The sequence below is a fragment of the Mastigoproctus giganteus genome, chromosome 1, assembly GCF_048544385.1.
Source record: "Mastigoproctus giganteus isolate SK-2022 chromosome 1, ASM4854438v1, whole genome shotgun sequence".
NCBI classification, from domain to species: Eukaryota; Metazoa; Arthropoda; class Arachnida; order Uropygi; family Thelyphonidae; genus Mastigoproctus; species Mastigoproctus giganteus.
The window spans coordinates 61,917,135-61,942,797 of NC_143575.1; the positions used below are offsets into that span (position 1 = coordinate 61,917,135).

At 36.4% G+C, this 25,663-nt stretch overlaps 1 protein-coding gene across 2 annotated transcripts in view; it reads right to left on the minus strand.

Moving 5' to 3' along the window:
- Lnpk (zinc-ribbon metal-binding protein lunapark) overlaps nt 1-25,663 on the minus strand; it is a 206,312-nt gene that overhangs the window by 154,720 nt on the left and 25,929 nt on the right. For both annotated transcript variants that reach the window (XM_090380315.1, XM_090380310.1), the window contains exon 2: nt 18,093-18,134. In XM_090380315.1, coding sequence (XP_090236441.1) covers nt 18,093-18,134 — 42 coding nt within the window. The remainder of the gene's footprint in view (nt 1-18,092; nt 18,135-25,663) is intronic.

The following is a 25,663-nucleotide window of genomic DNA, read 5'->3' on the forward strand; positions in this document are numbered from 1 at the left end:
GTAACTGTCTAATGTTGTTGTTCGATAGGGAGTGTTTTACCCACTGAAGAAAATAGTCATCGCAATGAGGTGTATACATTGCCCATGGTGCTTGTACTGCATCTGCAGCTTGAGATATATTTCCAAGATAGATGCCCCAGTCTTCTGTTAACTCTTGTAGCCGGATACCTGCAGGTTTATTTTCATTTGGTTTGTTTCTGTATAAGTTTACCCACTGAGGTTCAAAGAGATATGTCCAGATGGGGTGAGAAGGGAGGCTACGTAATTTGGCTGCATAGCTAAGAAGCAATACTTTCCTCCTGAGATTTAGTGGAGGCACATTGGCATCTATATACAAACTTTGTACTGGGGACGTCTTAAAAGCTCCGGAGGCAATCCTCAGAGCACTATGTTGGACTGGATTGAGCCAAGCCAAAGCTGTCTTACATGCAGAATCATATACTGGAGCTCCATAGTCCAGACGAGATCTTATTAAGGTTCGATATAGATGCAGAAGCATGAAGCGATCGGCTCCCCATGCCATGGAAGAGATAACTTTGAGGATATTCAACTTTTTCATGCACTGCGTCCGTAATTGCCTTATATGCGCCTGAAAAGTAAGTTTAGTGTCAAGTACTAGTCCCAAGAACCAGATATTGTTGCTGACTGGTATTTGTTGGATTCCTAACCTTAGTTCAGGATCTGGATGCAGCTGACGCTTTTTGCAAAAGTGGATAGCAGTTGTTTTTGTTGCAGAGAGGCGATAGCCATTATGAGATGCCCATGATTGTATTTTGTTTATTGAGAGTTGTAATTGACGCTCGATTGAGCGCATATTTTGTGAGTTGCAGGATATTGTAAGGTCGTCTGCATATAGATAGGTGTCAACATTAACTGGAATGTTCTCTGTTGCACTGTTTAACTTAACTGCAAAGAGCGTCGCACTAAGAACTGAACCTTGTGGGACCCCTTCTTCTTGGACAAATGTGCGGGACAGAGAATTACAGTAACGCACTTGAAAGGTTCTATTTTGTAGAAAGCTCTGTATGATTGGTGGTAGCTGACCTCGGAGTCCTGTGGCATACAGATTTTGAAGAATGCCATAGCACCAGGTGGTATCAAAGGCTTTCTCTATATCCAGACAGACCATGACAAGATGTTCTTTACGGATAAAAGCATTCCGTATGTTGGATTCTGCCTTGATCATAAGGTCTAGAGTTGACCGATTTTTTCTAAAACCGTACTGGTTCCTGTTTATTATCAAATGAGATTCTAGGTACCATATTAATCGAGCGTGAATCACTCTTTCTAATGTTTTACCAAGGCAACTACTAAGAGATATAGGCCGATAGTTTTGTGGATTTGATTGATCCTTTCCAGGTTTGACAAAGGCTAGGACTATTGAGTGGCGCCAAGAAAGAGGGCAGTAGCCTTCAGAGAATATCCGGTTGAAATATATCAGTAAGGAGTTCATAGCTTTCTTCTTTAGGTGTTTGAGCATGATATAGTGTATCCCATCAGATCCTGGTGCACTATTAGCTGACCTATTTAAGGAGCTCTCTAGTTCAAGTAGTGTAAAAGGTCGATTATACAGAAGAGATGCCGTTGTTTTAAAGGTAAGCTTATGCTTTTCTGCGTTGGCTTTTATCTGTTTAAAGGCTGACTCATATGCGGATGTGGCAGAGATTTCAGAAAAGGATTCGGCTAGGGCGTTTGCAATTTCTATTGCAGAGGAGTAGTCTCTACTCTTCCAACTTATAATAGGTGTTGATTTCGGGTGGGATTTACCATTCAGCTTTTTAATTTTGTTCCAGATTTTTCTGCTCTCTGTATTTTTATTAATGGTGGAAACAAACCGGATCCAAGAATCTTTTTTCGCTTTTTTCTGCACATAGCGTGCCTTAGCTTTACGTTTCTTAAAATTTACCAGGTTGTCAGTTGTTGGGTTTTTGCGAAATAGATTCCATGCTTTATTCTGTTCTTTTTTTGGCATCACGGCATGCATCATTCCACCAGACATTGGCATGTCTATGAGGACCAACTCTGGTTTTGGGTATAGAACAAGTTGCAGCTGTTTTTATCTGTGCAGTAATGTGGTCAGTAACAACATCTATAGGCTGGCTTTTGATGACTTGATCATCAAAGAAAATTGCATTGGTGAACCTGTTCCAATCTGCCTTGTAAAATTTCCATTTTCTGTGGCTGGTTATATGTGAGGTTCTATTTGTTTGCAATTTGCAAATGATCGGATAATGATCACTATTCAGCGGGTTACTTAAAACTAACCACTCATAAGTGGGAATAGTTTTGGAGAACATATTGATAGATCTATGGCAGTAGATACTCCGGTGGAAAAGTGGAAATAAGTGTTAGCACCAGTATTTAATAATGTGAGATTCTGATTGTCAAGAACTGTTTCGATGAGTTTTCCTCGTTTGTCTATCTTGGGAGATCCCCACATAGGATGGTGCCCATTGAAATCCCCTAGCAGAATGAAAGGAGATGGAAGCTGCTTTATAAAATCCTCCAGCTCTTTTACAGTAAATTCTTTGTTTGGGGAGAGATACACAGAGACTACGGTTAGCATAAAACTGAAAACAATACGTACTGCTACAGCCTCTAATGTGGTCTGTAGAGGGATTTGTTTGGTAGGAACCTTGTTGTCAATAAGTATGGCTACGCCTCTTCTTGAGTTAGTGCTGCTTCTGTCTTGTTGGTAGATACTATAGTTTTTGATCACTGGAGTCACCTGTGGAGTTACATTAGTTTCTTGCAGGCAGATGATAACTGGATTATGCTGTTTGATGAGATCATAAATGTCAAAAATATTGCTTCGTAGACCTCTACAGTTCCATTGTATAATGTTCTGCATTATTTAGTTTTAGAGGTTGTAAAAGGTTCTGTCTGTTTTTTTGTATCCAGCCTGTTTGGATCGATCTAGTTTCATCCTTTCTTTTTTCCGGAAGGCAGGCCGCCCAGTGTCCATGTCGTCTTCTGCGTGTAAATCTAAAATGGTCTCTTCTTGCAGAGTACCAGAATCTATATCTATATTTCCTGAGCATGGTTGGTCTGCATTGTTTGACGCTGATGCTTTCAATTTTGTAGTTTCTGGCAAAGTATCATTTGCAGTTGGTGGTACTGTTAGCGGAGTATTGCTAGAGCAAGTTACTTTCCATTGTTCTGTAGATGGTTGTTGTGGGGACGAAAGCACTGATCGAGCCCAATCGGCAATTGAGATGGATGGGGATACTGTGACTGCTGTTTGTGTACCAGTTGATTGATATTTTTTGGTTGCTGCAGCATAGCTAACTTTTGGCATACTGAGCATAACTTGCTTCCTAGCTTCTTGGTAGGTGACCTTTTTTTCAACTTTGTATTTTTGGATGTTTTTTCCTAACCTCCAGAGTTCACATGCTTTTGAGTACGCAGGGTGCTGGCCTTTACAATTTGGACATTGTGGCGTTTCTGCAGTGCAGACAGTTTGTGAATGGGCTTTACAGCGACAGTTCGGGAAGGTAGGGTCCCCCTCGACATACTGTTTGTGAGTGTCCAAATTTTTGACATTTGAAACATCTGATTGGATTGGGAATGTAGGGACGTACTCGGCAGTTAAGGTATCCGGCTTTCACACATGATGGTAGGGTTGGTGTACTGAACGTTAGAATAATGTTCCTAGTGGGAACAAGTTCACCATCTTTTTTTTAACATTATTCGTTTGGCTTGAACGACTTTTTGTTCTTGCAATTCTTCTACTATCTCATCTTCAGCGACATTCATCAGATCCCACTCTGCTATTACTCCTTTGGAGCTATTTAATGTGGCATGAGGGGTGACCTGTACAGGTATTCCGCCAAAAGTTGACAATTTCAGTAGAGCCTGGGAGTGCTGATGTTTAGTTGTTTCAACTAGTAAGTCTCCAGAACGTAATCTTTTCGCCATTTTCGGCGAACCAGCCACACTTTCTAAACATTTCTGAATTAGAAATGGTGAAAGGGCACTCATAGGTTTGGATGAAAGAGAATGCAATATGAGGAATGTTGGATATTCCTGTTCATTCTCATTTTTGCGTAATCTCTTAGATTGGGATGCGTCACGTTCGGTTTCATTAATGTCATGACATGAGCATCTGGGCTCAAGTGCTGGGTAGTTGTCGCAATCCATGGTTGCTCCTTTTTGCCCCAGAGGATAACTTTTCCCCCAGGTTACCGGCCCCACCATGTGGAGGCAGGAGCGGTGCCACCAGTGACCAAGCGAGAAGGGATTAGTGGTTAGTGTGTTATGTAGGTTAGTTCTATATACAGGAAGAAGAAAGGTACCTTTCCTTTCTTTTGAAAAGCTTACTTCTTTATTGAGAAGAGCAGAAAAGAAATAACTTAGTAAACAAAAGCTTGAAAATTCTCTGAAAACAGCTAATTCTAGAGAAGGCGCTTTGAGATTCGCTTTTAGACTCACTTTGATCACTCGCTTGGCACTCGGGGCCCTATAAAGAGTAAATTTGTCACCTATAACAAGTAACCCTACTTGCTTGTGCATTCAAACTGCCAAAAGAGATTTTTTATCATGCTTCTCAATCATTTGGCCTGTAACGGACTTCCAGATTCATCTTTCCTTTTTGACTAGTCATCTCACACCACACGTTCAACATCCACCAAGGCAGTGATGGATTTAGCACTTGAGAGGGCCCCAGGCGCAATTCAATTTTGAGGCCCCCCTCTAAATATTTTCGGTACCACTACAGTGTACATTCTACACGCACATTTTTACTGTAGCATGCGCTCTAGATTTGGTGTTGCGGTTTTAATCATTTTGGTTGCGCAATTCTTTCATACATATTTTAACTAATGTTTAAATGAAAAAATGACACAACTACCATCTCTCCCTAACCTAACATTAATACATAAAATTAATACATAAAATCTAGCATTAATGATAATATGTATTCTTCTTCAGATTCACTTAGTTCGCATAAATATTTCATATAATATGTAGGGATATTCGCATAAGAGTTTACTAACTTCTCATATTAAATTATAGTTTTATTCAGTAACGGTAATAAAGATGAGTGTAAAAATTTAAAATGAAACAATTTTTTTTTTTGAGACCTGAGATTTGAGGCCCCCTCGATTTAAGAGGCCCCAGGCGCGCACCTCGTGCGCCTGTGCGGATATCCGCCACTGCACCAAAGCATTCTCAGACCTAAAGAATAATCCAGTTGCTTTCAGGCAGTTTTTTTTATAAGAATACACCTCATGCCCTCCAGAACACACTACATTCACACCATAACAAAATTCTTCATCGCCTATCTTGGGATGATGCTATTCTCAATTAAGTCTTACAATATCAGCATTAGCAGACCTGACCAGAAACTCAAATCTATCAATTTTGTAATTTCTTAAAATTATTCACACAGTCTGGGGTGCAGCAATTTGATGATCAGTTCGATATGTTGATTTTCTTAGACTTCAAACAAAAGCCATGTCAATAATAGTTTTGCATGTACAAACTCATATAAACAAAAACTGATCTCATTTGGTTAACAGTAAGTCATAAACAGAATGTCTAATGGACCTTTTTTCCAAAAACTTGCATTGGAAACTGAGAGAAACAAGTAACTGAGAAAAACAAAATGGAAAAAAAGAAATAACAATAGATGGATTTCTATTTGTCCAATTTTAATGAAATTTGAAATGGCTTAAAAAGGCCTAAATATAAAATTTCACAAAAATCCATCCACTGGGAGTTGTGTTTTTATATGCAGAGGGATGGACAGACATGAACACAATAAGTGTGTGCATGCATGCATGCACCATACTCTTTTTTTTGCTAAACTGAACATCACGATTTTGTTATTTACATTATGTCTATGCAATTCCAGTGAAACTTGTAGATAATAGTCAGCAAAAAACCCTCAAGACTACAGCTTTCATTCAATGCGTGGTGTGTTTTAAGACACATAAAAATTCAAAATGCACAAAAATTATAAGCTTATATAGTAGTGAAGTGACTTTTGAATTACTTTATGTATATAAAATTGCTAAGAAATAATCACAATAAATGCAATTATTCTATTATTCCATTTCTTTAAAAGCCATACCTTCACTATTCATAGATATGTCACACTTAATAAATATCACACCTCTTTCTCACTACTTAGTATTATTGCTTATAAGGGTTTTTTTTTTCTTTTCTTGGTTTTTTCTGGATGGTGGTGGTGCTAATACTTCACAATTTTAGATGCTTTTATCGGTTTCCCCCAACAAAAAATATTAGCTTTGTTTTGCACGTTTATTTTTTTTACCCCTCATCCAAATCTAGTCGTAGATGACATTCAAAAAAAGCTTCAAATATGAACTGAAATTCACGATGCACAAAAAAAAAAAAAAAAATTCAATTGATTGCATCATAAAATTTACACAAAATATTAGCAAAGAACAAAATAAAGCAAGAAATTTCAATGGGAATTAAACAGGCTACTGACAGAGTGACAGTCCCAAAATTTATAGGTTTTTTTTTTTTTTTTTTGGAAAAGGATTTTTTTTATTTATAGAGTATGAAGTGTCATGAGTTCAAAAGTTGCTACTAGATGGCAGAGATTTCTTTGACTCTGCCTGGAAGGTGTTGCCAGATCAGTTTTCAGCAGTGACATAGTAATGAACCTCACAGACCCAACAATGTATGTGTGTGGTGGAGAGAGAGTTTCATAAATATCACAGAAAACAAAATGTCTTAAAAAAATTCTATTACTGAAATATAAAATATAATAATGTTTTCTTTGCAAGAGGGGTATTGGCCTAATCAGTTTGACAGAGGAAGCCTCTTGACTTTCCACTAAACCACTGGATCTCAGGTAAATTCAATACAAAATACCAGATAGGAGGAAGAGGTAGCAATCATACAGTTCAATTGTTCTAATAAGTTTTTCTACATAAGTCAGTTCTACTTGCTGTTGGATATTGTTTGTGTTGTTCTATAAAAATAAAAAAAAAATTGAGATTAATATAATAACATATTTGTGAAGTACTTAAAATATATCTATATAGTAAAACTATACTTTAATGGACTACAGCCTAACTGATAAATCTGATTGTCTGTGAAACTTAAAACAAGTAGTTATAGTCAAAGTTGTTAGAATGTTATGAAAAGAGGGGGGGGGGGTTGGATTTTTTTTTTTTTTGGTGCAAAAGCAACTTTAGACATATTGCGCCGGTGTTATGAAAAAATGTTGTATTAGAAATAAAAACATTAAATGTTTTAACACTGTAATTTAGTGCACTTATTGTACTGAGCAGAAGAGCTTGAAATTTTTCCAGGTTGTATAGTACCAGTGGAAGCTCTGACTAAAGCTTATTTGGAGTTCCCTTGCTGAAGGTTCAGATGACCCCATTCTGATGTACGGCATATTCAGTAGGCTGATAGAAGATAATGGCAAAGAAAATCTTGGCTCTGTGGACTATCTACAGCTGGACAACTGCAATGCAGGTGTCCCGCTGCAGAGTGGAAATAATCCTGAACTCTGTAAATTTGAAAAGAAATCCAAAAGTCAGTAAAAAAACGTTGTAGTAACTTGTTGAATTAATTTGACCTCTTTTAAAGTCATTACTTAGAACCAATAAACAAAAAATTCTGTTCAATATTTACATGGTGAGAGGTGTTCAATTTAAACTTTAATAGATATTCTGTATGACAATGCCTTCACATATTTAATACACACAATATAGGGTTTACTACAGAAGTCAGTAATGTCCTTTATATTGCTGAAAAGCAACAGATAACTTTAACTTTTTGTGCTTTATCAATGAAAAAATGAGATTTGCAAAACAAGAACGTCTAAAATAATTTATCAATACTTGGCTAAACAAGGGTTAGCAATTCAGAACCAATCACAGACAATTCATCACTATGGGTCCAATTCTTATAAACGGTTGGGAAACCTTTTTTAAAGGACTTTCATTTGTCATTGTAGCTAGATGATCTTATGACAGGATACAAGATTTCCCTGATGAGATGCTCTGGGCTTTTTATTTTGCAAAACTTAAAAATTAACCAATGGAAAAAAAAAAAAAAAAAAAGAAAAAAAAAGAGTTTCTAAAGGAAAGTACACTGACTTGCATAGCACAAACCAAATGTCAGGACAAGTCAACAAATATTAGCCACTGTCATCTTAAACACTATCCTTAATGACTTGCTGTTTCTTTAACGGTGCATCTACCATCAAAGAACAACCACTGCATTTGTAAATAAACAAATCAAGGGTTTAGTGGCAAACAACGTTAATTACAAAATTGCATTTTTTTTTTTTTAGATAACTTTAGTTTTACTTTATACAAATAACAATGCATATCATGTCATAGAACTGTATCTCACTAGTACTTTACAAGTTTCTTTTTTTTTTTTTTTTTTTTTTTGTTAGTTGTTGGCACATCGGCTTCTGTGGCCATAATGCACCTCCCAAAGTTTTTGCATTTTCTACTCTGATTCAAGCCCGAGGCGGGATTCGAACCCGCGACCTTTGGGTTGCCAGGCACTTTACCCACCCGGCTAGCCCGGTCAAAACTTTACAAGTTAGCATGGGCTGTAACTACATTTTCAGTAAACTAAGAAATTATCAAATAACTTTTTCTTGGTTAATTACAAAAACATTGACTGGTTAATTTTCTTGGTTAATTACAAAAACATTGACTACAAAATGATTTTGTAGTTAACATTGTTTGACACTAAACCCTCGAAATGAACAAATTGTACTCTATGGGTTTTGAGTAATACTTTTCACTCCTGACTTTTGATTCATACTATAATGCTCTGTTTGGTTGTGTAATAAAAACTGGCTAGAACTGTTTAAAAAAAAAATCATAAATTTATAAAACTAACAATAAAAATCTTCCAAATATTTCTAATTCGCTGATATAGAACTATCATTTAGTTGAACATGTGAAAGTACATAGAACACATACTTAAAATAATTAAATGCACATGGCATAATACTTTAAGAGTTTAGTTATTTTGTTATGTTATTTTGGTTTTTAGGAGCATTAGCAACTAAGGCCATATTGCTCCGGGAATATGCGGTGGTCATTCCCTTGACCTTTCCGCATCCTCCGTATTTGGTGGTGATGGGCTCGAACCCCGGTCTAATCAAGAAGCGTGTGCTACGCACTGCTGCTCCTTCCCACCTGGCTACGGAGGCGCCTAAGAGTTTAGTATCTATATAATATCAGTTTTTAGATACACCATAGACACTCTTAAAAAAAAAAAAAAAAAAGAGTAGTTGTTGTGGGCATCATTTGCTCTTTCTCATATTGTGCTCTGCCTTCATGACGTGGTACTCACTGAGAATAAGTAACAATAGTCTTCTCTATTAGTGAAGCGTTACTTATTTGAGGTAGTGCAGTATCATGGCAACTCGTCGTGAAGGCAGAGCACAATATGAGAAAGAGCAAATGATGCCCACAACAACTACTTTGTAGTTTTTTTAAGAGTGTCTATGGTGTATCTAAACACCGATATTATATAGAACACATACATACATTTGATGGGAAAATAGCTTAAAGCCAGTTGTATTTTCCCATATCATTATGACTGATATACATTAACAATATGCTGCTCTTAAATTTTGCTACTAAGGAAATTAAACTTAATGAAGACTAATTTATTCTAGCTAAATTTCCATTAAAATTTTTCTAGAATACACTACTACACAAGATGTGAAAGATAAGTGTAATGGGGAGGGGTGGAAATGAACCTATCCAGCAAATATATACCTACACAAATTATCAAGACAAAAAAAAGTCTACTTCTACACTGGAATAAACAGTAATTTGTGCAGCATGCACAAATGTATGCATGCACATAAACATTTTTATTTTTTAAAAGGGCAGCCCTATTTCTTTTGCACAGAGCAGCTAAATTCCTAGAGCTAGTTCTATGAAGAAAGGGACATCCATCAACAGTGCACTGTACTGCAATAAGCATACAAGTTATAAAGTTTGTCATGCTATAAACAAATCCTTTTCGAAGATTTGTTTATTGCATGACAACAGCCATCTTCACACTGCCTATACAACCACTGACACTATTCAACATTTGCATTTTGAAGTGCTGCCACACCCTATCTATTTGCCTGAATTGGCTAGAAATTACTGTTATAGTTTATGATCCAATCAAGATACTCAGGGGAAAAGCACAGACGGCTACATCTCAAAAGCAATGCACGAGTGGCTTAACAAGCAATAAAAAAAATCCTTCTCTAACAGTATCCAAGCACTCTGTAATGAAATGTATACTGCAAGAGGAGACCATATTGAAAAGTAACAAGGTTCTTTACCACATGTTTGGATAAAGAATAATTTCACTTCTGCTGTTTTCATTTGTTATACAATAGCTTGCAGTACAATAGCTTATTATGCATTTGGCATGAGCAGTCTCGTGACTAACTTTCAATTCACACTGAACTGTATCAGATGTTGCTACTTCAGCCAGACTATCAGGCTAATGTTCATCTGCTATAATCAAACAATTATTTCTAAAAAAATCTCACTATTTATACATACTTTTAATGATAAACAATGATCATCATACTATGCATGCATTGTATGGTAAATTTAACTTTATTAGTAACTTCTAACAATAAAAATCAAACAACAATTGTTAAACAAAGTGCAATCTATAAAAGGAGCCACCAATTAGAAATATGACTAGTGGTTGTTGTTGTTATTTAGTTTTTAGGAGCATTAGCAACTAAGGCCATATTGCTCCGGGGGTATGCAGTGGTCATTCCCTGACCTTTACACATCCTCCGTATTTGGTGGTCACGGGCTTGAGCCCAGGTCTGATCAAGAAGCGTGTGCTACGCATTGCTGCTCCTGCCCATGGAGGTACCATGACTAGTGGTAAAACACTACCAACTTTATATTGTGAAATCTAAGTACAATATAATCTTTTCATAACAAATACTAAAAATTAACTTTACAGTTCAAGAAACCTTCCAGAAAGTTTCTACAGAATTCCTATTCTGTAGAAAACAGAATAGCTACAGCCGTATTCATACAATGAACGTGACACACAGTAGACAATAGATACAAGAGAGCAGCATGCACAAATTGTACTATTAGTATTATCATCTGTTGGCTCACGTAAAACCCTTTTTTTTTTCCCTCGCTAAAGCACAGTAAACCGAAATGAAACAAAACATTACATGAATAATTGAAACCAAAAAGTAAAAGTATAAAAAACTGAGTTTTCCACAGTTGCAGCTTTTTCAAGCAACTTACACTAAAATTTTATGCAAATGGATAACTGCATTCCATTAAACATGAAGGAGGCAGCAAGAGAATAACCAAATCCTTAGCCGTAATTATAAGAGCATCCTTAAATTCAGGGGAGGTTCCCATTGGACTGGAGATGTGAAATGTATCCCCAATTCTCAAAGTGGGTTCAAAGGGTGACAAATAATTATAGACCTGTTAGTTTAACTTCTGTTCTGGAGAAAATAATGGAGTCACGGTTAAGGAAGTGAAAAAGGGTCACCTAGACAAGACAGCAGTAATAGTTCAGACACAGCATGGGTTTGTTAAGGGGAAGTCTTGTCTGACCAATCTGATTGGATACTATGATGTTGTCACAAAGGAACTGGATGCAAAAAATAATTTTGATATCATATACTTGGATTTCAGGAAAGCTTTTGATACTGATGCACATGGAAGACTGCTGTACAAATTGGGGCGGCATGGCATTAAGGGCAAGTTACTGCAATGGATAAAGGGATGGTTGGGTGGGAGATGGCAGAGAGTGCTAATAAATGGACAATGCTCTACATAGACTAATGTTATTAGCAGAGTCCCCCAGGGTTCGGTGCTGGGCCCATTGTTGTTTTGTGTATTTATCAATGATATTGATGAAGGTATATTGAGCTTAATGTCCAAATTTGCAGGCGATACAAAGGTTGGCAGGGTTGTTAATGACAGTAAAGACAGTATGCTACTGCAACAGGATCTAGAAAAGTTATGCAGATGGGCTGAGAAGTGGCAACTGAAGTTTAACATTGACAAATGCAAAGTACTCCATATGGGTAGCAGTAACCCAAGAGAAATGTATCAACTCAACTGTGTGGTACTACACTCAGGGAGGTGGAGAATGAAGAAGGCCTGGGGGTAATTGTGCAGTCAGATATGAAATGTATCTGAAGTTCTCCGAGCAGGCAGACGGGTTGCCAGAGCAGGTCATGGAGTTTTGTCAATGATATATAAAAATTTTGCTAGAAGAGACAAGGAGGTGATTATCCCTTTGTATAATGCAGTGGTCAGGCCACACCTTGAGTACTGTACATTTTAGGAAGGATGTAGAGTTGCAGAATGCGTACAGAGAAGGGCAACAAGATTGGTGAGAGAAACAAAGGGGTGTGCTTACAAATAAAGGCTTAAGTTCTGCAAGTTGCAGCATCTGGAGACTAGGCACCTGCGAGGTGATTTGATCAAGGTAGTATAAGGCCTTGAATGGTTTGAGCAGACAGGATACTTCTGCTTGCTCAGATTAAAAACCTGAGGGGGCATAGATTCAAATTAAGGAAAGACAGTTGTAGAATAGATGCGGAAGTTTGCCTTTAGCCAGCAGGTAGTTGATTGCTGGAACAGACTTCCATCTCTTGTTGTGGAAGTTGATAGCTTAAATAAATTTAAAGCGTAACTAGACAAACATTTGGAGTGACCGAATGGGTGAAATGATAAGGGGTTTTTTTTTTTTTTTTTTTGCTGATGCTGTATAAGCTTGCTTTCTTCCATTATAAGCCTCAGTTAATGCTAATGCTAATTAATTTCATTTTATTTACAATTATACTTTCAGTATTTTTGTAGATGCACAGCTTTTGTCTGTTTTTGCGTGTTTTCTTGACTCTGTAGATGAATCTAGAATTGATAATTATTAAACTTTGGATGTTTAGTAAAATTTAGATTAAACCTAATGTTTACATAAACATCTGTTTCAATGTGTACTGCAGTACTTTACTTGACTGATCCTTTTGCCATCTTCCCCAACTCATTTAACATTTTGCTAGTTAATAAAGTCTTATTTATATTTTATACAATGCACATACTGTAAATTCACAGCCTTCATCTCTTCTTATTAAATTGGCTCTTTCCACTTTTTAATCTGTAAAAATGTTAAAGTAAACATTAATTTATATACAAAAACAGTTTCATGTACAATGTGGCTTTGTTACTCACTCAACATTTTCATGTACAATGTACTTTCAAACTATTTAGTTTAAAGTTTTATTTTTCTATTCTTGCAATAACTCTGTCTATACACCATAGCTGTTCACATGTATTTTCTCTTGAACAGTTTATAGTTGCACCTTCATATATAAATGGCATAGCTCCAGCCTTGTTTATATTTGTTAAGTAATATGTTATAAACTATCTTGTTTATAACATATTACTGATTAATATTCAGCAAAATTGCAAAACATGGAGTTAGCCTGTATATAAATCAGGTTTCTTTCTCCCCTTTTGGGCTTTATACAGCAATTTTTTATTATTCTAAACACTATAGATATCCTGTAGATAAACACAAATAACACACATTAAAATCAGAAGAAATTTAAATTACTTAACTGGTTTATACAAATTATCATTTTGTTAATGTTTATGTTTTTCTTTTAAACAATACATGGGTGAGTACATTATACCATTCTTGTCTCCATCACTTCCACAGTGTACCATATCCTTGCTCACATAACATCTTTCAGTTTACCATAGGCTTGTAGCTATTTCTTGCTATTACTTTTATAGTGCAGATCATGCACCTGCCTTGTATTTTGTTGCAATCACTGAACGGTAAAATTTGATGCACCTGTTGACTTTTCTCCCCTTGAAATATGCATACCCTAAAAGTTACACCTGCGTCAGTTGCAACATGTATGAATAGTGCCCTGAATATAAAGTACAAGTTATTACATTATGTTATGAAGTCTATCAATAATCTTTATTCTTGTGCTGAATTTAGTTATTTTCACTATAACAAACTTTTAGTTTCCCAAGACTGTACTCTCCATATTAAGATATACAGTAATAAGGGTATGTGACAATGAGTACATAATGGATGCCTATTGCCATGAAATATTTTTTTTGTTGAAAACAAAATGCTAAATGTTGAAATGAAGTGACTAAACCACAAAGTCTCCAATAAAAACTTCAAAGTTTTAAATGAATAGCTTGCCTATTTTTGAAGAACACTAAGTGGGAACTAATTAAAAAATAAGTTCTTTATCCTGTTGTTATAATAAAAAAAAAATTCACTAAATGCCAGAAAGGAAAATTAATTTGACAATTTTACAATCTGATGGTGCATTGCAGATACTGGTTGTGTAATAAAATTATTCCCCCCCCCAGACAATAATTATATCATAGGGCACAACTCACCAGGAATAAGCTCTAACTTAATTGAAGAATCCTCAGAGGTTTGTACACAAGCTGAACCATGCATCATCATCACACATATAAAAGCTCACTATCCACATTCTAGTTTAGATGATAAAGGCCGCAGTACAGTAGCCAAAAGCTACTATGCATTTGAGTTTCAGCTTTATTATAATATACTTTTAAACTTGTGCTGTATATTTTAATTGATTTTATGGGTTTCAACTATGGTTATTCTGATAAAGTTTCTTTTGAATTGGTTGGTACTTACAAGAAGTCATATGTACACCCTAACTTAATTATTTTAATGAAATTCTAACTTTATTACGGCAAGCTAACTGCATAAGAATCAATGTCATTATTTGCCCCCCAGACAATAATACCTAACGCTGACTCTCTTTAAAAATTACAGCCGTGAATTACAGGCTCCGAAAAAGCGATAAGTGTTTGCCTTTTTATTTACCTAATTGTTATTTTATATTGTAATTTATACGTAGTCTTATAGTTATAGTTACGCTGATTATTTTTATTTTTAATTTAGATAAAGAGTTTTTGTAGATTACTACTTAATATACGTAAACCGTTATTTCGTTCAAATCTAGCAGCCATTGTTTTTGTATAGAGTATTAGGGAATTCAAATTTTTAATTGTGGTAACTAGGTAGCTCTAACGTATAATTATATAGCGTAATACGCATCACTGCATTTAGAATTCTATTAGATAGCGTAGTGTTAACAATTAATTAATTAAATTTATTGATCTTATTAATTTTAAATATCATGCCCCAGACTAGAGCAGCAAAGCAATGGGCACAAAGTGGCAGGAGTGCTGTGACTCGGGGGAGAACTGAGGTGGGGGGGTGATTCTCCAACACATCACAGGCTAAAAAAATCTGCAATTTGTGAAATGTTTCCGAACTCTCTGGAACAGAACATGATCTAGCCAAGAAGGATGTCTTTGTGTGTGCCAGGTGCAGAGAGTGTCTAGAAATTAGGCATCAACTCCGTGTTCTACTGGGCATCTATAAGAGCTTGAGGTGTAGGGTAGATGCCCTCGAAGAAATTAATGAGGGGCCTCTCAAGCTGCCCAACTCAATGCCAGAGCTCACTCCTGGGCATCAGGCAACACAGCGGCAATCTCCAAGGCAGAATGCGCTGGTCCCAAAGGAACTAGTTATTGTTGGTCACTCTATTGTCAGGGAGACGGGAAATATATTGTGTAAAAAGGACAGATGGAACAGGACCAGGGAATGTCTGCCAGGGGCAAAAGTTAATAATGTTGTAAAGCATATTTCATCTTTTAAGGGCACAAAAGGTGATAATGTTGTAAATGTTGGCACCAATGACATTAAGAGTAGGAGATCTGCAGATTTACTTAACAAGTACAGGTCAATGTTGCAAAAAAGTCATGAGTTAGGGTTAAATTTGAAAGTGTCTGCAATTCTGCCCAGACACGATAGGAGGGAGTACATGATGAGACCCTTGTCAATCAATTCGGCCCTGGAGGGAATGTGCAAGGCTCAAGGGGTAGAATTTTTTTTCAGCATGGTCTGGCTTGTTAACAGGAGAGACTGCTTCTACAGGGATAGGATACACTTAAATAGAAAGGGTGTAAGAATATTTGCTGATGCTATCAAGGCAGTGTTGGGTGGGTCGGAAAACTAATGAACTAATGAGACTTGTGACAGAGAAGAAAAATGCATGGGACACAAATTATCAAGCGACTCAAAAGCCTATGGCAGATATAAGCTAGTCTGTAATCAGGTCACAAAGGAGGTTAGGCAGGCGAAGGCAGATTACGAGAAATCTTTGGCAAAGGATGCTAAGAAAAACAGCAAGGATTTCTTTACTTATATAAACTCTAAAAGGAAGGGGATGAATCTGATTGGTCCACTTGATATCAATGGTTCGACTGTTGATGATCCTACTCAGATGGCAAACAAACTGAATGAGTATTTTGCATCTACATTCACACATGAGGAGTTAAGGATTGAAAATGGCAGAAGGTTATCAAATTGTAGCAAGGTGCTTAATGATTTTGTATAACTGAGAGCAAAGTGGAGGAGAAATTGCTGAAGTTAAACATAAGAAAGGCACCTGGGGTGGATGGGATCTATCCAGTTATATTAAAGGAGGCAGCAAAGCAACTAAACAAACCCTTAGCCATAATTATGAGAGCATCCTTGGACTCAGGGGAGGTCCCCATGGACCGGAGATGCGCAAATGTATCCCCAATTCACAAAGGGGAATCGAAGGGTGACATGATTAATTACAGACCGGTTAGTTTAACTTCTATTCCGGGTAAAATAATGGAGTCACTGGTTAAAGATGCATTGCGGGATCATCTAGACAAGACTGCAGCAATAATTCAGACACAGCATGGGTTTGTTAAGGGAAAATCTTGTCTGATAAATTTGATAGGATATTATGATGTGGTTACAAAGAAACTGGATGCAAAAAATAATTTTGATATCATATATTTGGATTTCAGGAAAGCTTTTGACACTGTTGCGCATGGAAGACTATTGTACAAATTGGAGCAGAATGGTATTAAGGGTAAGTTGCTACAATGGATAAAAGGATGGTTGAGTGGGAGAAGACAGAGGGTGGTAATCAATGAGTACTGCTCTTCGTGGACTAATGTTATTAGTGGAGTTCCACAGGGTTCGGTGTTGGGTCCACTGTTGTTTTGTATATTTATCAATGATATTGATTAAGGTATATCAGGCTTAGTGTCGAAGTTTGCAGATGATACAAAGGTTGGCAGGGTTGTTAATGACAGCAATGGCAGTGTGCTACTGCAACAAGATCTAGAAAATTTGGGCAGATGGGCTAAGAAGTGGCAACTGAAGTTTAACCTTGACAAATGCAAAGTACTGCATATGGGTAAAAGTAACTCCAGAGAAACGTACCAACTGTGTGGAACCACACTTAAGGTGAGAAAATAAAAAAAAGACCTGGGAATAATTGTGCAGTCAGATATGAAGTTTTCTGAGCAATGCAGACAGGCTGCCAGGGCAGATCATGGGGTTTTGTCAATGATATATAGGCATTTTGCTAGCAGGGAAAAGGAGGTGATTGTCCCTCTGTATAAGGCAATGGTTAGGCCACGCCTTGAGTACTGCGTGCAGGTCTGGAGGCCTCATTTTTGGAAGTATGTCGATTTGCTTGAGCATGTACAGAGAAAGGCAACAAGATTGGTGAGGGGAATGAAGGGATCCTCTTACCAAGAGAGGCTTAAGTTCTGCAAATTGCAGTGGCTGAAGATTAGGCACCTGCATGGTGATTTGATTGAGGTGTATAAGGCCTTGAATGGGTTGAGCATGCTGAACTCTGATGGGATCCTTTCACTTGTTCAGATTACGAACCTAAGGGGACATAAATTCAAATTAAGAAAAGACAGATGTACGAAAATTTGCCTTTAGCCAGCGGGTGGTTAATTGCTGGAACAAACTTCCATCTGTCGTTGTGGAAGTTGATAGGTTAAATAAATTTAAGGAGGAACTGGATAGGCACTTGGAGGGAATGGTGTGATTTTTTTTTTTTTTTTTGGCTGATGCTGCATAAGCTCATACACTTGCTTTCTTGCATCACATGCCACTACTACTTATACTATTATCATAATTATCAAAACAGTATATTTCATAAATAAACAACCTTATCTTATCTATTCTATTTTATATTGTATAAATATAAACAACCTTACCTTATCTATTTCTTCTAATAAATCCTTTGTGGATGGTTTACTCTGAAACAACAGAAGTAAATTTGTTATTTACAGTTAATTAAATTACAGTTAATTTAACTTTAAATTTGTTATTTACAGTTAAATTTTTTGGGATATTGAAAAATCCACCTAACATAAAATGGACAAAAAGATAGATTGTTTCAAATACACTTATAACCATTTCTGAAACAATTTTAAGGAATGTTTAAATATGATTTTAATAGACTATATATGATGGGTCATCAATAAGAATTTATCCTCACCTAGAAATATTTGAATTAGGCATTTGACATTGCATATACATATATACAGTCTCATAAATAAATGTATATTTATCTGCTTTTCTAGATCCAAAAGATACAGAACTACAGTACCACGAATACAGTAAGGGGTGGTATGCTGGAAAATATTGAAGCAAAACAAATCAATGAGGAAATGAAAGCTGTATACGGAGAGGATTACCCATCATATGAATCTGAAAAATTGGAATATGCAGTTCAAGTGCAGTCAAAATAGCATGCCCCAAGAAAAAGAAGACCCATCTCAGCCACATCTGAAAAATTGGAAAACACAGTTCAAGTGCAGTCAAAAAAGTGTGCATGATGCCCCAAGAGAAAGAAGACCCATGTCAGCTACAGACCCTGCCATTGTGGCTAAAGTGAAACAGGTAGTTCTTGAAGGCAAATGTGTGACTTCATAACATATCTGTTCCAAGATTATTGACACCTCTTCAAAAACTCCATAGGTAAGAGTGTTCTGTATAACTGTTGAAGCTATGTAGAGAGAACATTTATGAATTTTTTTTTTTTTTAACAAATTATGATTATAGATAAATGCCGGGCACATCACTGTGATCCAGAAATACAAAAAGGTTGAGCAAAATGGAAACATGCAGCTTCACCAATCCCCAAAATGTCAAGGTTCAACTGTCTGCCAACAAGGTCATGTTATTAGTCCTCTGCAACTCACTCTAACATTATCATCCACACAGATTACCTCCCAAAAGACACCCAGTATCATCACTGGAGAGTACAACTGAAACGTCCTGAGGAAAAAAAGGCTATCAAGTTAAGGAGACATGGGAAGCTATCCAAACGTGTCAGCCTCCTAGCTGACAATGCTCCTGCTCACAAGGCTGCTGCTCTCACAGTGGACTTTGTAATGAGGTGGTTTTGAAAATCTGCAGCACCCACCTTATTCTTCTGACCTCTCACCTTCAGACTTCTTCCTCTTCCCTAATATGAAGAAACCAAGAATGCCTGAAAGAGCTTATCCACAAATGGGAAAAATACATAAGTTAGATATAAAAAAGAATGAAATTGCTAGCCAAGTTTCAAATCCCTAACTCAAATATTCCTAGGTGAGGACAAATACTTATTGACCATCTGTATTATATGATATTCTAATTGTAACCTAAACACATACAACTTTATAAGTTTAATTGATATATACAACCATAATGTCATATAACTAAATATGTTATGTTTATAGTTATTTAAGTACTTCATATCTGCTCAAGTATTCAGTAGTAGCCACTTTTACACAAAACCTGGCAACAAAAAACTATGGCTATTAAGAAAACTGAGAATGTTCATTAACCAAGACGCACAGAATGAATAAAAGATTGTATCAGAAACACTCTAAAATTCTAAATTGTCTGTTATGATTATTATTTGAGTGTTTGGTGGTACATGGGCTGCTACAGCCATATTATACCTTCAAAGTTCCTTACAGAGTGTTGATGTCTTAGTTCGAAGCCCGATGGATGTAGTCTGAAATGGGCAAATCTGCAGTCTGAAATGGGCATATAGACTGATTCACTTTAGAAAAGAAAAGAATTCCATTAGGTTAGCATCTTCCTCTATTCTATGTAGCATTAAATATTCCTATAGACATGACAGGGTTATGAAGGCCGCATACCTAGTGTCTGGAAGATGAGTACAGTCTATGAGAATATGTTTTACTGTGAGTGGAGCATGACAGTGTAAACACTGGGCTGGTCTTCTCCAGTAAGCAAGAGATGAGAACTTTCATTTGAGAAATATTGGTGTCAGTTAAAGCGGTGTTTTTTTTGTTTTTTTTTGCTTGATCTGAACATTCATTTCCTGGAATTGTCGTATAAGTGAGAATTTAACAAAGGCTTGCTTACTTTCTGCATTTCTTTGAGTTGAAGTAGTGTGTATATATATATATATTTATAATTTTTTTTTTTTTGACAATTGGATTGAATAGAAATAGTGTTTTCTAATGTAGATACTGCACTCTGAGAGTGCTGTTTATTTATATTATTATTATTAGCTATATGGTGCAAGGAAGCCTGAGGCTTATGCTGCACCAGCAAAAAAAAAAAAAAAATTCCCACATTACCCGGAGAGAGAGAGAAGTAGAAGAAAATCGCCAAGAAAGCAAGAAAGAAAAGAATGATGATATCCAGCTCAGGACCCTGGGTTTGCCAAGCCCATACTCATCAGATGTGAGCTGGAAAAAAAAACTTCTGCTGCACCTTGTGCAAGTAGTCGCACACATGCTGTGTGAAGTCAGCTAATGTTTAGACTTGTAAGGAAAAGCTTTCCCCAATTAATTAGATAGGTTAAAAATGATAAAATACTTAAACCATGGGGAAGTCAGCTTTGCCCATCTAATACATGCCTTGGATGTATAATAAGGCAATGTAAGGCATGTATATAATACAAATCAAATCAAATACAAATCAAAGAAATGTAGGTGAAGATTGAGATGGGCAGTTCTGCTTGAAGAGCTGAGCAGTAGCATCTTCCTCCTAAGTTGAAGTGAAAATTCATGAGCTTCCATATATAAACTTTGAATAAGGAAAATTCTAAAGGTACCTAGGGCAATTCAGTTCAGATAGGATCTGATTACAACTTGATATAGATGAAATAAGCTAACTCAAATACAGTAGGTCTCCCATGATATAGCAGAGAGAGAGAGGTCTGTGTAAATTTATCTCCTTAAACAGCTAGCTTGTATGCATTTTGTATGTTCAAGAAAGTTCAGTTTACATGTATTATAATTGTATTATCAAGATTGTTTTATTTTTTATCAAGTTAATAAACCAAAACCTAAGGTTTCCCAAGGTTTGTTATATAAGATACATGTTAATACTGTACATGTTAATATATGCAGTAATGAGAATATGTGGCAATGGATCCCTATGGCAATGAATATCCACCTTATTCAAAGACTCACTGGTTATTTATACTCTCATATATTGAATGCTGTTAAAAAAAAAAAAAAAAAAAAATTGGTATCATATAAATAGCAATCAGAAATTCAGGTTCAGAATGCATTTTATGCTTATTGCAAAAATGTATGGCAATTGTTTTTCTGTTCAGATAGTCTGTATCCATTCTATGTGTGTGTACCCAGTCTATATCCATTTTTACGTACAGTTAACTCCTAATGCAAACAGTACAACATTAAGCACTGTTATAGCATCAAGTACTATACTGTGCTATAGCACAGTATAGCATTAAGCACATTAAAAACTCCTTCCTCCCACACAAATGTATGAGACAGAACATTTCTAAAATAAACCCAAATGGTACTGTTCTGTATAGACATAGAAGACAGCCCCATAATACAAAGGAATATAAGCCTCAAAGAATACTAAAGTGCCAGATAGTATCAGAAACTTTATCAAATTGCCACACAAACTACGACCAAATATTTGTTTCTTATATATGCATTTTATATATCTAATTCTGCTTTAATCATAAGCTCTAGGGATGGCCTATTTTTATGAAAGCCATATTGGTTTCTATTCATCAAATCTTGTGATTCAAGCTTATTGTGAGTAAAGTTTAATTTTTCTCTAATGATTTCCCTCAATGACTGTTAAGAGAAACTACTCAGTAATTATGAGGATCAAGAATAATCTTAGAGAAATTTAGTTAAAGGTGCAAGGCAAAGTCATCTATAAATGTTTCAATATCAGATAATACATCTACAGCTTAAATAACATATCATCCCAGACTTGGCAGCACTTGCTTGTTCTATTAATTGATTCTTGTAACTGAAATACTGTGGAAGTTGGTTATAAGAAAGAGATAAATATGGACTGACTGTATACAGCTTCTGCTGATAGTCAGCAGCCTGCTTCTCCTAGGGAACTTGCAATTTCATGCCCATTCATTGTTGTTATTTGGTTTTTAGAAGCATTAGCAACTAAGGCCATATTGCTCCGGGGATATGCGTGGTCATTCCCTGACCTTTTCGCATCCTCCATATTTAGTGGTCACAGGCTCGAACCCCGGTCTAATCAAGAAGCGTGTGCTACGCACTGCTGCTCCTGCTCACCTGGCTACGGAGGTGCCCATGCCCATTCCACTTCATAAATATGGAGAAAATGGGAGGGAATTTGCCAAGTTATTTTATCATTTTCCAGAACAGATGGAGATCTTAGTCTTTATCAGTTGTGGAGACCTTGAGTCTAGAATTCTTTTTTGGCCTGCTTTCTTATGTGCCATGCCTTTGTTCTTAGTTTCTGGTATATGGTGAGATTTGCGAAATTGATTTCATACTTCATTTCTACTTTCTTTGCAAAAATGCAGGTCTTTTTTCACCAGTGTTTGACATACATATATTGCAATACCATAATTTTCAGGTAGAAAATTGCAGTGTAGCAATACTAGCTACTGTCAGTATCTGATGCCTTGTTATGATTGGCAACAGAGTAGGCTGAAGGTGAATGGTCTCTTCATAAAGTAGGCAATTTGAATTTAGCCCTATCTCTCTTATTGCAGATTTCAAATTATCGATATCACTTGATGATATGGATAATCTGCATGTGAGCAGAAAGTTATCCAAGATATTAACTTTAAATAAGGAAAAATGAAAGGTGGCTTCCCTTTCTAGACTAAGTTTAAAATTCATAAAACAGAAGTATATATTATTAAGAAATTATAAAAACTGAGATGAGGAAGGTACAGGTGTTATCAAAAAGTTCAAGACATAACTTTATCTTAAAACTGTGCCATCATTATGAGCTTCAACTTTTTTTTTTTTATTTTTAGGAGCATTAGCAAATAAGGCCATATTGCTCCGGGAATATGAGGTGGTCATTCCCTGACCTTTCCACATCCTCCATATTTGGTGGTCACAGGCTCGAACCCTGGTCTAATCAAGAAGCGTGTGCTAAGCGTGCACTGCTGCTCCTGCCCACCTGGCATGGAGGCGCCGCTTCAACTTGTCACAAAACATTCAATGACTCACCTACACATAATGCATGAATCACCCATTTATTTGCAGTCAATCTGAATTAGCAGACAGTGAATAAAAGATCACATTTTAAAATAATGTGATTTTACTGAGCAGAAAACCTACATAAAATTTTGTTTCAAATTAGGGAAAACTGCAACAGAAACCCAAAGACTTTTCAGTCATTTAAAGTTTAAATAGGAGTGCTTGTCTGTTAAAGCTGATCCTCACTCTGGCCTTGCTTCAACTTCAAAAATTCAATCACTTGTGATCTGATCAGGAGTGGCTGATGTTTAACTATCTGCAAAGTTGTTAGTGAAACTGATATTTCTCATGGAGTAGGTCAATCAATTTTAACACAACATTTAAGAACGTAATGCATTTCAGCTAAGTTTGTGAATCAAATCCCCACCTGATGATCAGGAATAGCACTAGTGTTTGTGGCACCTGAGGCAAACCTTGTAACAGTGTCTAATCATATCATATTTTAACACACATATCTGCAGTAGCGCATCTAGCATTTCAGTTTGCAGGATTAACCCAGAGAAAATTACTAACGACTTAAAAAATCCCTCGTAAATTTACCCGTGCCCCCAAAGAAAAGCCTCTGCAGAACCATTAAAAGAAAGCATTTGTTAATAGTTTATTAATAATTTCTAAATTTAGACATATTTTCAAAATTTTGAGTTGTAAAACAGGTAGAGAGAAAGAATTGGGGTAGATAGATAGTAGAAATTTCGTATTGAATGTTAAATGTAAAACATATTTTATTAACGGTGCAGCAACTATTTTAGATGCTGCCTGTGGCAAGTGCCTCACTTGTGCATCCCTAATGCCAGGCCTGCTGATGATCACAGAGATCAGCAAGTTCTTGCATGTTAGGATCTTGTGAATGTGCTGCTGCAGACCCAAATTTTGTTTCTTCCATCATCAGTGGTGACAAATCATTGGCATATGACTATGACCCACACATAAAGGATATTTTCTCGAAGTAAAACTCCACCAAGCCCCCTCCCCCCCCCCAAAAAAAACCAACAATCCAGAACAAATGTGAAAATTCATGTTTATGAAATTTGACTCACAGGGCTGATAATTTGTTATAAATTTGTCCCACATGGTCAAAGAGCAAAACAGGAATGCTACAAAATAATTCCACAACAATTGTGTAATGCTACTTAGAGAAAACAGCTGGAAAAGTGGGATTCAAGGAATTGGCACTTGCATCATGACAATACCCTACACACCTGGAGTTTTCCATTCAAGAATTATTTCTTGCAAAGTACTCCATCAGTGTGGTTCCCCATGATTTTTTTTTTTTTTGTCTCCCAAGCTTAAAGTCTCCCTTAAAAGGTCACAGATTTACAATGACTAATGATATTATTCAGATCATGGTACAGGAACTATTAGCAATTCATAAAGAAGCTTACCAGAAATGCTTCCAGAGTTGCAGAAGCAGTGGAATCTTTATATCTTATGTCCTCCAAGGAGACTACTTCAAAGAAGATCCATCTGAACAGCTGGTAAGCTTCATCATCTCCTAAATAACAGTTGTCCTCAAAATTTTTGATCACACCTCACATTTACAAGGCAGTGGGTATCGAGTTGAAGAAACTATTAGTTAAATGTTTTGTATGGAGCATCATGTGTTACATGTACCAAAGAAGGGCAATATTAGAAGAATTGAAGCTTTTAAAAAAAGGATGTGGAGGAGACTAAAAAGAATAAATAGGATTAGAAATACTGAAGAGGTTAGAAACAAATTGAAGCATGATCAAGGTTATAAGAAAAAGAAAGAAAAATTGGACTGGGCATATACCAAGGAATGGGGGGAGTTTAAGAGATATATGTTGCTGTTATTTGGTTTTTAGGAGCATTAGCAACTAAGGCCATATTGCTCCAGGGATATGCGGTGGTCATTCCCTGACCTTTCCACATCCTCCGTATTTGGTGGCTCACGGGCTCGAACCCCAGTCTAATCAAGAAGCATGTGCTACGCACTGCTGCTCCTACCCACCTGGCTACGGAGGTGCCTTAAGAGATATAGCTGAAGAGAAAAAGAGAGGGCTATAGACAGAGTGATGGAGATGAGATTGAGTTGTGGTGGTCAAGGATCTGAGAGAGAACCTATGTTGTTTTTGCTGTTTAATAGCCAGAAAGCAAAAAAAGGCAATAATGTGCTAAACATTTGGTTAATAGAGAAACATGATAATAATGATAAAAACTGAACTAAAAACCTAATAAAATGATTTGTACTTGTCAAGAGCTTGACACAAAGCATAGAAGATCCCATGAATAAAGAATGCTTGGCACTTAAGTCCAAACTGTCTAAGTTT